General features: G+C 44.8%; 1 protein-coding gene across 1 annotated transcript in view; it reads left to right on the top strand.

The window, feature by feature from the left end:
- Window positions 1–12,233: 12,233 nt before the first annotated feature.
- Window positions 12,234–13,541, top strand: part of LOC120045331 (integrin beta-4-like) — a 29,746-nt gene continuing 28,438 nt past the window's right edge. Inside the window, exons 1-3 of the mRNA XM_038990213.1 lie at window positions 12,234–12,309; window positions 12,519–12,601; window positions 12,715–12,810. Coding sequence (XP_038846141.1) covers window positions 12,234–12,309; window positions 12,519–12,601; window positions 12,715–12,810 — 255 coding nt within the window. The remainder of the gene's footprint in view (window positions 12,310–12,518; window positions 12,602–12,714; window positions 12,811–13,541) is intronic.

Genomic DNA, 13,541 nt, shown 5'->3' on the forward strand with positions numbered 1-13,541 from the left:
ACAGCTCGCATTGATGTGCCATCCTGGATGAGCTGCACTACCTGAGCCACTTGTGTGGGTTGTAGACTCCGTCTCATGCTACCACTAGAGTGAAAGCACTGCCAGCATTCAAAAGTGACCAAAACATCAGCCAGGAAGCATAGGAACTGAGAAGTGGTCTGTGGTCACCACCTGCAGAATCACTCCTTTATTGGGGGCGTCTTGCTAATTGCCTATAATGTCCACCTTTTGTCTATTCCATTTGCACAACAGCATGTGAAATTTATTGTCAATCAGTGTTGCTTCCTAAGTGGACAGTTTGATTTCACAGAAGTGTGATTGACTTGGAGTTAAATTGTGTTGTTTAAGTGTTCCCTTTATTTTTTTGAGCAGTGTATTAAAACGTATTGCTTTATGATGTTTGTTTGGCATTCAACTTCGCATGCTTTTATAAAGTTGTTTAAAACTCTTTAGAGGTTACAGGTCGTTGGATTAGGTTGCCTGGCTGCCTGTCACTATAACAACATCCCAACATCAAATTCTTTGTTAAGTCACATTGGCTTGAATAGCTTGCCATGTGGCCCTATACAACAGGCCTCCAGTAGGTCTCCTGTGTTTCTGTACAACAGGCCTCCAGTAGGTCTCCTGTGTTTCTGTACAACAGGCCTCCTGTGTTTCTGTACAACAGGCCTCCAGTAGGTCTCCTCTGTTTCTGTACAACAGGCCTCCAGTAGGTCTCCTCTGTTTCTGTACAACAGGCCTCCAGTAGGCCTCCTCTGTTTCTGTACAACAGGCCTCCAGTAGGTCTCCTCTGTTTCTGTACAACAGGCCTCCAGTAGGTCTCCTCTGTTTCTGTACAACAGGCCTCCAGTAGGCCTCCTCTGTTTCTGTACAACAGGCCTCCAGTAGGTCTCCTCTGTTTCTGTACAACAGGCCTCCTGTGTTTCTGTACAACAGGCCTCCTGTGTTTCTGTACAACAGGCCTCCTGTGTTTCTGTACAACAGGCCTCCTGTGTTTCTGTACAACAGGCCTCCTGTGTTTCTGTACAACAGGCCTCCTGTGTTTCTGTACAACAGGCCTCCTGTGTTTCTGTACAACAGGCCTCCAGTAGGAGGTTAGATGCAAGCAACACCCTAGAACTCCCTGCCTCTCCCTCAATCAAGAACCAAGGCAAAGTGATGTTTGGATTGGCAACATTGGCAAAAACCAACCGAGGGAGGGAGGGAGGGAGGGAGGGAGGGAGGGAGGGAGGGAGGGAGTGAAAGAGTGGGAGTGGTGTTTTGCAACATGTCTATTCCTCTGGAGAGAACTAAACCATTGTTAGTCCCAAATGTGGTTTATATCGGCAGGATTGTGTTCTGTTTTAATTATGCCCTTTCCAAACAATCAGTTGGGGAGGAAAAAGCTATTTTATTACACCTGAGGCATCGTATGCCAGTCAAAAGTCTGGATACAGTACGAGTAGGAACAGGAGTTTGGGGGTCCTGTGCAGCTCCTGTTCTCTCTGGTTGCTGAATAAGCCTGTTTGATGTGTGTTCAGTCCTCTGTGGACCAGAGAGTCTTGGTCTCTTGAGTCTTAAGACCCCATAGATATACTGCCTTGATCTGGGTCTCCTGGGCTGTGTGTGGACACTAGACAGTGGTTTCTCCAGTAAGAGCAGATCTAACCACAGGAGTTGTGTAACCTGTAACAGCTGGTCTGGTCGGGGCAGAGGTCATATCCCCTCCAAGGTGAACAGTAACAGATGCAGAGGTCATGTCTGTAGCTCTTTGCAATAGAGCTGTTGGTAATACAATACATTATGTGGTCATATTTACATATACTGTATTCCACAGTGTCATATTTACATATACTGTATTCCACAGTGTCATATTTACATATACTGTATTCCACAGTGTCATATTTACATATACTGTATTCCACAGTGTGGAATGAATCTCTTCTTTAATACACACAAACCCTGGTCAGAATGTGTTAACCCCAGAGAGAGGGTAAGGGTTAACCCCAGAGAGAGGGTAAGGGTTAACCCGAGAGAGAGGGTAAGGGTTAACCCCAGAGAGAGGGTAAGGGTTAACCCCAGAGAGAGGGTAAGGGTTAACCCCAGAGAGAGGGTAAGGGTTAACCCCAGATAGGCGGTTGGGGTTAACCCCAGAGAGGGGGTTGGGGTGAACCCCAGAGAGGAGGTTAGGAGTTATAAACACTGTTGGGGGTACTAGATGACTGTAGTTATAAACACTGTTGGGGGTACTAGAGGACTGGAGTTATAAACACTGTTGGGGGTACTGGAGGACTGGAGTTATAAACACTGTTGGGGGTACTAGAGGACTGGAGTTATAAACACTGTTGGGGGTACTAGTGGACTGTAGTTATAAACACTGTTGGGGGTACTGGAGGACTGGAGTTATAAACACTGTTGGGGGTACTAGAGGACTGGAGTTATAAACACTGTTGGGGGTACTGGAGGACTGGAGTTATAAACACTGTTGGGGGTACTAGAGGACTGGAGTTATAAACACTGTTGGGGGTACTAGATGACTGGAGTTATAAACACTGTTGGGGGTACTAGAGGACTGGAGTTATAAACACTGTTGGGGGTACTGGAGGACTGGAGTTATAAACACTGTTGGGGGTACTGGAGGACTGGAGTTATAAACACTGTTGGGGGTACTAGAGGACTGGAGTTATAAACACTGTTGGGGGTACTGGAGGACTGGAGTTATAAACACTGTTGGGGGTACTGGAGGACTGGAGTTATAAACACTGTTGGGGGTACTGGAGGACTGGAGTTATAAACACTGTTGGGGTACTGGAGGACTGGAGTTATAAACACTGTTGGGGGTACTAGAGGACTGGAGTTATAAACACTGTTGGGGGTACTAGAGGACTGGAGTTATTAACACTGTTGGGGGTACTGGAGGACTGGAGTTATAAACACTGTTGGGGTACTAGAGGACTGGAGTTATAAACACTGTTGGGGGTACTAGAGGACTGGAGTTATAAACACTGTTGGGGGTACTAGAGGACTGGAGTTATAAACACTGTTGGGGGTACTAGAGGACTGGAGTTATAAACACTGTTGGGGGTACTAGAGGACTGGAGTAATAAACACTGTTGGGGGTACTAGAGGACTGGAGTTATAAACACTGTTGGGGGTACTGGAGGACTGGAGTTATAAACACTGTTGGGGGTACTGGAGGACTGGAGTTATAAACACTGTTGGGGGTACTAGAGGACTGGAGTTATAAACACTGTTGGGGGTACTAGAGGACTGGAGTTATAAACACTGTTGGGGGTACTGGAGGACTGGAGTTATAAACACTGTTGGGGGTACTAGAGGACTGGAGTTATAAACACTGTTGGGGGTACTGGAGGACTGGAGTTATAAACACTGTTGGGGGTACTAGAGGACTGGAGTTATAAACACTGTTGGGGGTACTAGAGGACTGGAGTTATAAACACTGTTGGGGGTACTGGAGGACTGGAGTTATAAACACTGTTGGGGGTACTAGAGGACTGGAGTTATAAACAATGTTGGTGGTGTTTGAGGACTGGAGTTATAAACACTGTTGGGGGTACTGGAGGACTGGAGTTATAAACACTGTTGGGGGTACTAGAGGACTGGAGTTATAAACACTGTTGGGGGTACTGGAGTTATAAACACTGTTGGGGGTACTGGAGGACTGGAGTTATAAACACTGTTGGGAGGACTGGAGTTATAAACACTGTTGGGGGTACTGGAGGACTGGAGTTATAAACACTGTTGGGGGTACTGGAGGACTGTAGTTATAAACACTGTTGGGGGTACTGGAGGACTGGAGTTATAAACACTGTTGGGGGTACTGGAGGACTGTAGTTATAAACACTGTTGGGGTACTAGAGGACTGGAGTTATAAACACTGTTGGGGGTACTGGAGGACTGGAGTTATAAACACTGTTGGGGGTACTAGAGGACTGGAGTTATAAACACTGTTGGGGGTACTGGAGGACTGGAGTTATAAACACTGTTGGGGGTACTGGAGGACTGGAGTTATAAACACTGTTGGGAGTACTAGAGGACTGGAGTTATAAACACTGTTGGGGGTACTGGAGGACTGGAGTTATAAACACTGTTGGGGGTACTAGAGGACTGGAGTTATAAACACTGTTGGGGGTACTAGAGGACTGGAGTTATAAACACTGTTGGGGGTACTAGAGGACTGGAGTTATAAACACTGTTGGGGGTACTAGAGGACTGGAGTTATAAACACTGTTGGGGGTACTAGAGGACTGGAGTTATAAACACTGTTGGGGGTACTGGAGGACTGGAGTTATAAACACTGTTGGGGTACTAGAGGACTGGAGTTATAAACACTGTTGGGGGTACTAGAGGACTGGAGTTATAAACACTGTTGGGGGTACTAGAGGACTGGAGTTATAAACACTGTTGGGGGTACTAGAGGACTGGAGTTATAAACACTGTTGGGGGTACTAGAGGACTGGAGTTATAAACACTGTTGGGGGTACTGGAGGACTGTAGTTATAAACACTGTTGGGGGTACTGGAGGACTGGAGTTATAAACACTGTTGGGGGTACTAGAGGACTGGAGTTATAAACACTGTTGGGGGTACTAGAGGACTGGAGTTATAAACACTGTTGGGGTACTAGAGGACTGGAGTTATAAACACTGTTGGGGGGTACTAGAGGACTGGAGTTATAAACACTGTTGGGGGTACTGGAGGACTGGAGTTATAAACACTGTTGGGGGTACTAGAGGACTGGAGTTATAAACACTGTTGGGGGTACTAGAGGACTGGAGTTATAAACACTGTTGGGGGTACTAGAGGACTGGAGTTATAAACACTGTTGGGGGTACTGGAGGACTGGAGTTATAAACACTGTTGGGGGTACTAGAGGACTGGAGTTATAAACACTGTTGGGGGTACTGGAGGACTGTAGTTATAAACACTGTTGGGGGTACTGGAGGACTGTAGTTATAAACACTGTTGGGGGTACTGGAGGACTGGAGTTATAAACACTGTTGGGGGTACTAGAGGACTGTAGTTATAAACACTGTTGGGGGTACTGGAGGACTGTAGTTATAAACACTGTTGGGGGTACTAGAGGACTGGAGTTATAAACACTGTTGGGGGTACTGGAGGACTGGAGTTATAAACACTGTTGGGGGTACTGGAGGACTGGAGTTATAAACACTGTTGGGGGTACTAGAGGACTGGAGTTATAAACACTGTTGGGGGTACTAGAGGACTGGAGTTATAAACACTGTTGGGGGTACTAGAGGACTGGAGTTATAAACACTGTTGGGGGTACTAGAGGACTGGAGTTATAAACAATGTTGGTGGTGTTTGAGGACTGGAGTTATAAACACTGTTGGGGGGTACTGGAGGACTGGAGTTATAAACACTGTTGGGGGTACTGGAGGACTGGAGTTATAAACACTGTGGGGGGTACTGGAGGACTGGAGTTATAAACACTGTTGGGGGTACTAGAGGACTGGAGTTATAAACACTGTTGGGGGTACTGGAGGACTGGAGTTATAAACACTGTTGGGGGTACTAGAGGACTGTAGTTATAAACACTGTTGGGGGTACTAGAGGACTGGAGTTATAAACACTGTTGGGGGTACTAGAGGACTGGAGTTATAAACACTGTTGGGGGTACTAGAGGACTGGAGTTATAAACACTGTTGGGGGTACTAGAGGACTGGAGTTATAAACACTGTTGGGGGTACTAGAGGAACTGGAGTTATAAACACTGTTGGGGGTACTAGAGGACTGGAGTTATAAACACTGTTGGGGGTACTAGAGGACTGGAGTTATAAACACTGTTGGGGGTACTAGAGGACTGGAGTTATAAACACTGTTGGGGGTACTAGAGGACTGGAGCTGGGAACCACTGTTGGGGTACTGGAGGACTGGAGCTGGGAACCACTGTTGGGGTACTGGAGGACTGGAGCTGGGAACCACTGTTGGGGGTACTGGAGGACTGGAGCTGGGAACCACTGTTGGGGTTACTGGAGGACTGGAGATTGGAACCACTGTTGGGGTACTGGAGGACTGGAGCTGGGAACCACTGTTGGGGGTACTGGAGGACTGGAGCTGGGAACCACTGTTGGGGTACTGGAGGACTGGAGCTGGGAACCACTGTTGGGGTACTGGAGGACTGGAGCTGGGAACCACTGTTGGGGGTACTGGAGGACTGGAGATTGGAACCACTGTTGGGGTACTGGAGGACTGGAGTTGTGAAACTGTAGTACAGAACTCCAGGTCTTTGTGTATGTGTGACTGTTTCACGTAACCTCCAGGCAGTGTTCTGTTCTCTGACACTCCCAGGCTCAAGCCCACACAGGTAAGCCCAGCCTGGGAGGAATGTAGCCGGGAGGGGGCCTAACACTCAGAGTTTTGGAGCTTTGAGTGTTAAACACCAGGGGACGAGAGAGGGTGAGGGAGTTACCCTTACTGTTAGTTACTTACCTAAACTGGAGAGAGAGAGTGGGTGCAAGTTAGAGGAGGGATCAAATCTCAGGACACTCACTCGCTGGTTCTCTTTCCCGTCTCTCTCTCGCTCTGTCATTAAGACTGACAGTCAGGCGTACACACAGGCACGCACCTCGCCTCCAGGTTCAAGGGGGATAGAAGACGAGCAGAGAAGAAAGAAGGAATGAAAAAGAGGAGTTGAGTCTCTCTCCCCTGTCATTACTCTCTTAGACGTGGAACTCGGACTTCAAGGCTGGAAGAGGAGGGTTTTCCCCCCAGACACCGGTGGATACTGACCTTACAGACGAGTGGAGAGTAAAACAAAAGGATTAAGCGATTCTCTTTTCACATTTTGTTTCTTCTTTCCTTTGGGCTTGGATTGGGCAAGGCAGCTGGAAGAGGTTTGTTTGATCAGTAATCTCTTTAACAAGGCTATAAACTCACAAATTTCTCTCATTGTTTTCACTGATCTACCACTTCTGTTCCAGCCTGCAAGGTTAAGACGATAGTTATCTACTTGAATATTACAAAAGTAGTTTTATTCTATTCATTTTCTATTCCGGTGAGTCCTATTCAGGTGAGTCCTATTGAGATAGAAGTCGGGCAAGAGGCACGGGGCAGCGAGCATGCATGCAGACAGCTGTGCATTTCTAACATAGTTAAAGGATATCTCTTGACAATGTCTATGACCTGAGTGTTTTGAATTCGTGTCAGTTTTGAATTCGTGTCTATGACCCTTGACGCTACTCAGGTCAAGGGTCAATAAGTAAGTTAGAGTTGGTGTCTAGCTCCTCTTAATAACATGCTAAGGATAAAGACCAAAATGGGACACAGATGAAAACAGTTATGAGAATTCAATTCTACAGATGAAATGGACTTACAACAGAGGATGCATCTGCTCTTGGAGAGAGTCATATAGAAGTTCAAGGCCTATACTGATACAAAATCCTTTCATGTTTTTTATTGCTATCAAACCATAGTTTGTAAGAGTTGTTGCATAACAGCATTCTTCTCTTTGCACGGTAACAACTCCTATTTAAGAGTCCTACCCCTCCCGCTCTGGTAACATGGACACAGCCAACTAGATTTACAGGGTAATGACAAGGTGCATTGGGACAGTCCAGACCACAAGGGAATCTCATTCTGATTGCAGCAGAATCAAAAAGCACAGACAGACAAAAGGTCACGGACATCTCTCCACTCTGAGACAGCTGTTCCTCTTTACCTGCCTGTGCTTAGATGGATTGATGGTGTAGTAATTATCTGTTTTTCTACGGGGCTGACTGAATAGTTGAGGGTTGATTTACCTAGGTCTCCCCGGCTGTGCCCCCTGTCACTGACGTGACGACCCCTATTGATGTCATAACGGCTAGGTCCCCTCCCTCCGTTGGAATGTTCACCTGGTCGCCGGGCAGATTATTGAGCTAGGACCACTGAGCTAGCAACGACTCTCTTTCTTTCTGTCTTTACATCGTGAATCTATATTTTTATACGGATGTATTTCACTAGTGTTGTTTATTTGGATCCTATTAGCTGTTAGTCGCAACTTCCTGCGATCCAGATATTTAGTTATTTAGACCAACGGTGAGTTGAAGCAGAACTTTGTTTTTCCAAACTCTTAGGATTTGAACTTTCTCCATGAGAAGTCTGACTGTACATGTTCTTCTTTGATGTTTTTTGTAGTAGTTAACAGACAACCTTTAGGGGTCTCATATTTCTTCTCACAGTGAAGATACCATTTGTCCTGTTTTTCTCTCTTAACTGGCTCAACCTAGTCAGTGATTAATGTGATAGGTAAACACACCTGTACTATACTACAGTAAGTGTTTTTCCTGCTCTGCTGTCCTACTCCGCTGCCCTGCTCCGCTGCCCTGCTCCGCTGCCCTGCTCCGCTGCCCTGCTCCGCTGCCCTGCTCCGTTGTCCTGCTCCGTTGTCCTGCTCCGTTGTCCTGCTCCGTTGTCCTGCTCCGTTGTCCTGCTCTGTTGTCCTGCTCTGTTGTCCTGCTCTGTTGTCCTGCTCTGTTGTCCTGCTCTGTTGTCCTGCTCTGTTTTGGGGATCTGAAATTCCTGTTGGGTGAGCCAATGGTCAAAATACGTTTAAAAAAAAGAATAATATTAATTCTCCATAAAACCCTCTTCCTCCTCTGACTCAATTACTAGGATATCCTGTGCCACCAACTGTCAGCATCAGTGGCGGTGGGGGCCGTTTAAGATGAGGGAGGATGATTATTTTTTTAATGAACATGGCCTTATTTCTATTACAGCATATTAGATGACTGTCATTTATATTCCATCCACCCAGTTCAATGTAACGTCGATAGGTTTAGGCTACTACATGATACTCAAATTTTCCCTATACCCATCATGAGGTTGCTACAACCTAGCCTATTAATGAAAGTGTACAACGTAGGTGCGCAGATCAAGAGAATTTTGAGTAATCAAGGTGACAGACCATGACATATTCAATACCGCCTTGCACAGTCTTGCCTGCATCTAGCTGATCTAGGGTGTAATCATTAGTCCAACAGTTGCCAAAAAGAGTTTCTATTAGTTTGCTTCCGTTTTAAGAAATATTTTTCAACTGAATTGGTGCAATGAATACACCCCTGATCACACGTAAACACAGTTCACTTTCATAGCAGCCACATAGAAACAGCTTGTTGTGCATATAATTCCTTCTCGCATCTATCTACGCACTCTCCTCCTTTCACCTTTTCCCTTCCCTTGTGGACTTCAGTGCATTACACATCAGCTGTCTGTGACAAGGCGAAAAAACCTTTCCAAGCCAAACCTTCATATTATGACCGCTAACCGCTACACACAGCCTACATCGTTGTCACTTCATAGTCAGCATAGCTACTAGAACTAACATGTTAGTAAACCATGCAGTACAGTATACAGTCAGCAGCAAGCAGTTTAGCAGTTACACTGGCAGGACTTGGTGGCAATAAATGTATCAGACCAGAAGCTTACCTTGACTTGGAAGAGTTCCAGTGTTGGATAGCCATAGCCAGCTAGCTAACATAGCATCCCTCTTTGTTTGAGTAGGCTAAACTAGCTCGCTGCATTCGATGCTAAGTAAATAAAAGTGAAAAAATATATCTCTTTCTTGCTTTTTTTAATTTTCAAAACTGTTCAACTATTGGTTTTCCTCTCACTTTGAGTCAACTACTCACCACATTAATGCACTGCAGTGCTAGCTAGCTGTAGCTTATGCTTTCAGTACTAGATTCATTCTCTGATCCTTTGATTGGGTGGACAACATGTCAGTTCATGCTTCAAGAGCTCTGATAGGTTGAGGACGTCCTCCAGAAGTTGTCATAATTACTGTGTACGTCTATGGAAGGGGGGTGAGAACCATGAGCCTCTTAGGTTTTGTATTGAAGTCAATGTACCCAGAGGACAGAAGCTAGCTGTCCTCCGGCTACACCATGGTGCTACCTTACAGAGTGCTGCTGAGGCTACTGTAGAGATACATTGCAAAACAGTGTGTATTAATCAATTATTTTGTGACATGAATGTATTTAGTATAGTTTTCTCTAAAAACGCAAACTTTTTAAATGTTTCAATATATATTTTTTAATGAATTTCACTGAGGAGGATGGTCCTCCCCTTCCTCCTCTGAGGATCCTCCACTGGTCAGCATTTACTTAAAATTTTATTTGCCAAATACATTTGCATGTACGGGAATTTAACCTGGTTAAATGGTGCTGCCGAAAACAGAATATAGACAGACAAATAAACGAATATACGGACAATATGTTTTGTCGCAGAATTTACACAATCCACATACAGTATGTACACTACAAACACTGAAGCTAAACACGACAGACTACATTATAACACTATAGCTTCATTATAACGTATGAATGTAGAGATGTATGAATAAAATAAACAATTACAGGATGATGTGCGATGGGAAAATATGAATCTGATTTATATATATATATATATATATATATAGTACTACATTAGACTGCAGCTCTTTGCGCACAACATTTACATAAAAAATGTCTGTCTTGATGTCTGGAGGAACATTCCCCCAAAGTACAGCGAGCTCCAAAAGTATTGGGACAGTGTCACATTTTTAGTTGTTTAGGCACTGTACTCCAGCACTTTGGATTTGAAATGATAAAATGACTATGAGGTTAAAGTGCAGACTGTGTCAGCTTTCATTTGAGGGTATTTCCAATCATATCGGGTAACCCGTTTGGAAATCACAGCACTTTTTGTACATAGTCCCTCCATTTAAGTGACCAAAAGTATTGGGAGAAATTCACTAATGTGTACTAAAGTAGTAAAAATGTAGTATTTGATCCCATATTCCTAGCACGTAATGATTACATCAAGTTTGGTTTGTGACTCTACATTTATTGTTAATCAGAATATAATGTTTCTAAACACTTCTACATTAATGCTACCATGGTTACAGATAATCCTGAATGAATCGTGAATAATGATGAGTGAGAAAGTCAGACGCACATAATATCATAAACCTCCCCCTCCCCCCAAAAATGCTAACTTCCCCTGTTATTGTAATATTGAGAGGTTAGCATGTATTGGGGGTATGATATAAAATGCTAACCTCCCCTGTTATTGTAATATTGAGAGGTTAGCATGTCTTGGGGGTATGATATAAAATGCTAACCTCCCCTGTTATTGTAATATTGAGAGGTTAGCATGTCTTGGGGGTATGATATAAAATGTTAACCTCCCCTGTTATTGTAATATTGAGAGGTTAGCATGTCTTGAGGGTATGATATTTGTGCGTCTAACTTATTATTTACAATTAATTCACAGGACTATCCGTAATCCTGGTAACATCCACATGAATGTAGAACTGTTTAAAAACATTTTCTATTCTTATTTACAATAAGTGACTCCAATACATTATTTACCATTAAAAAATGTATTGAAACACAACCAAAGCAAACAGCAAATGCATCCAACAACTTTGTAGAGTCACAAGTTTGATGTAATCATTGTGTTCTAGGAGTATGGGACCAAACACTAAACTCCTGACTACTTTAATACACATATAAGTGAATATGTCTTTACTTTCGGTTCCCTAAAATGGGGGGGATTATATACAAAAAGTGCTGTTATTTCTAAACACTTCACCCAATGTGGACGAAAATACTCTCAAATTAAAGCTGACAGTCTCTAATTTTAACCTCATAGTCATTGTATCATTTCAAATCCAAAGTGTTGGAATACAGAGCCCCAAAAAACTAATGTCACTGTCCCAATACTTTTGGAGCTCACTGTATCTCAGTCACACTTCAGTGCTTTACCCATCTGCTGTCTCTGTGTTCTGTAGGAGTGTAAGGTCTGTGGGAAGGCCACAGATAGAACAGAGCCAGGTGGTTTGGGTAACACCATAATATTTCTGTAGAGGGATACCCAGGTGCTGAGGTCACTGGGGGGAAATTACAATGCAGGAGGCTGATTACGCAGCACAGGAGGCAATACTGGAGGCTGAAAGTAAACTCTCTTTAATTGATGAGGCTCTTAGAGTCAACTTGATGATACTCTGACCTCTCCAAGTAGAAGTTGCTTAAGGCGCACAGATCGAGGATCACCTGACCTCTCCAAGTAGAAGTTGCTTAAGGCGCACAGATCGAGGATCACCTGACCTCTCCAACGTAGTGGAAACACAAGATTGACCATCGATCAAGGGGAAACTTTAACCTACTCCTACCTCACCTGGTCATGTGTGTATCTATCCCGTGGTGAAGGTTGAAAGGTCATGACCTGTGTATGTGTTGCAGGGGGGAGATGGGGAGATGGACGTTACATCTCTTGGTGGGGGTTGTACTTGCTGTCCTCACGGCCAGTAGCTACGCTGAAAAAGGTGAGAATCATTTTAATGAATCAATTGATTTTTACATAGTATTATTACAGTGTGGACTTGGGATATTTTAACATGTCAATAGACGTCATCTTGTTTATGTGGCTGAGTCATCTTTACTGAGAATCCAAACTGGAATTCTATGGTCATACTAAAAGGAAGAGAACAGAAAACGAATAGCTTCATGTTTCTGATGATTCTCTGTCCTGTAGTAAACCACTGTCTGGCTGCAAGGGCTAACACCTGTTCAGCATGCATCCAGTCAGGGAAGGGCTGTGCCTACTGCCCAGACGAGGTGAGAAGAAACTATTACTCAAGTTGCCCTCAGACACAGCTTAACCCCCCCCCCCAACACACACATTTAGCGGTAAACACAAACGCGACCCGTGTGTTTGTGTTACCATACAGATGTTTGATGGACCCCGCTGTGACCTTCTGGAGAACATCATAGACCACGGCTGTAATGGCGCGGTGACGGCCGAAAGCAGTGTGTCAATGGAGAAAGTAAGTTTTGTCATCATCACAGTAATCCTTACTGCATGGATTCATTAGTCTGCTCATCTGGTTACCACTGTAATATCATCATCGTTTGGCTGCAGTACAGTCGACCACAAGCGTCCTCCTGTTGTTACAGTCACAAGCTTTTTGCTGGGGTTGGAGCACCGGTCACTCCTAAAGTTTACCATGTTGCCATGTTATATACATGACATGACTCACTCTTTCCTCCATCTCCCTTCATCCTTCCATCTCTCTCCCTCCACTCCTCTATCTCGCCCCCTCCATCCCTCTATCTCTCTCTCTCCATCCCTCCATCTCTCTCCCTCCATCCCTCTATCTCTATCTCTCTCCCTCATCCCTCTATCTCTCTCCATCTCTCTCCCTCCATCCCTCCATCTCTCTCCCTCCATCCCTCTATCTCTCTCCCTCCATCCCTTCATCTCTCTCCCTCCATCCCTCCATCTCTCTCCCTCCATCCCTCCATCTCTCTCCCTCCATCCCTCCATCTCTCTCCCTCCATCCCTCCATTTCTCTCCCTCCATCCCTCCATTTCTCTCCCTCCATGCCTCTATCTCTCTCCCTCCATCCCTCCATCTCTCTCCCTCCATCCCTCCATCTCTCTCCCTCCATCTCTCTCCCTCCACCCCTCCATCTCTCTCCCTCCATCCCTCCATCTCTCTCCCTCCATCCCTCCATCTCTCTCCCTCCATGCCTCCATCTCTCTCCCTTCATGCCTC

Source organism: Salvelinus namaycush, chromosome 4 (genome assembly GCF_016432855.1).
Source record: "Salvelinus namaycush isolate Seneca chromosome 4, SaNama_1.0, whole genome shotgun sequence".
NCBI lineage: Eukaryota > Metazoa > Chordata > Actinopteri > Salmoniformes > Salmonidae > Salvelinus > Salvelinus namaycush.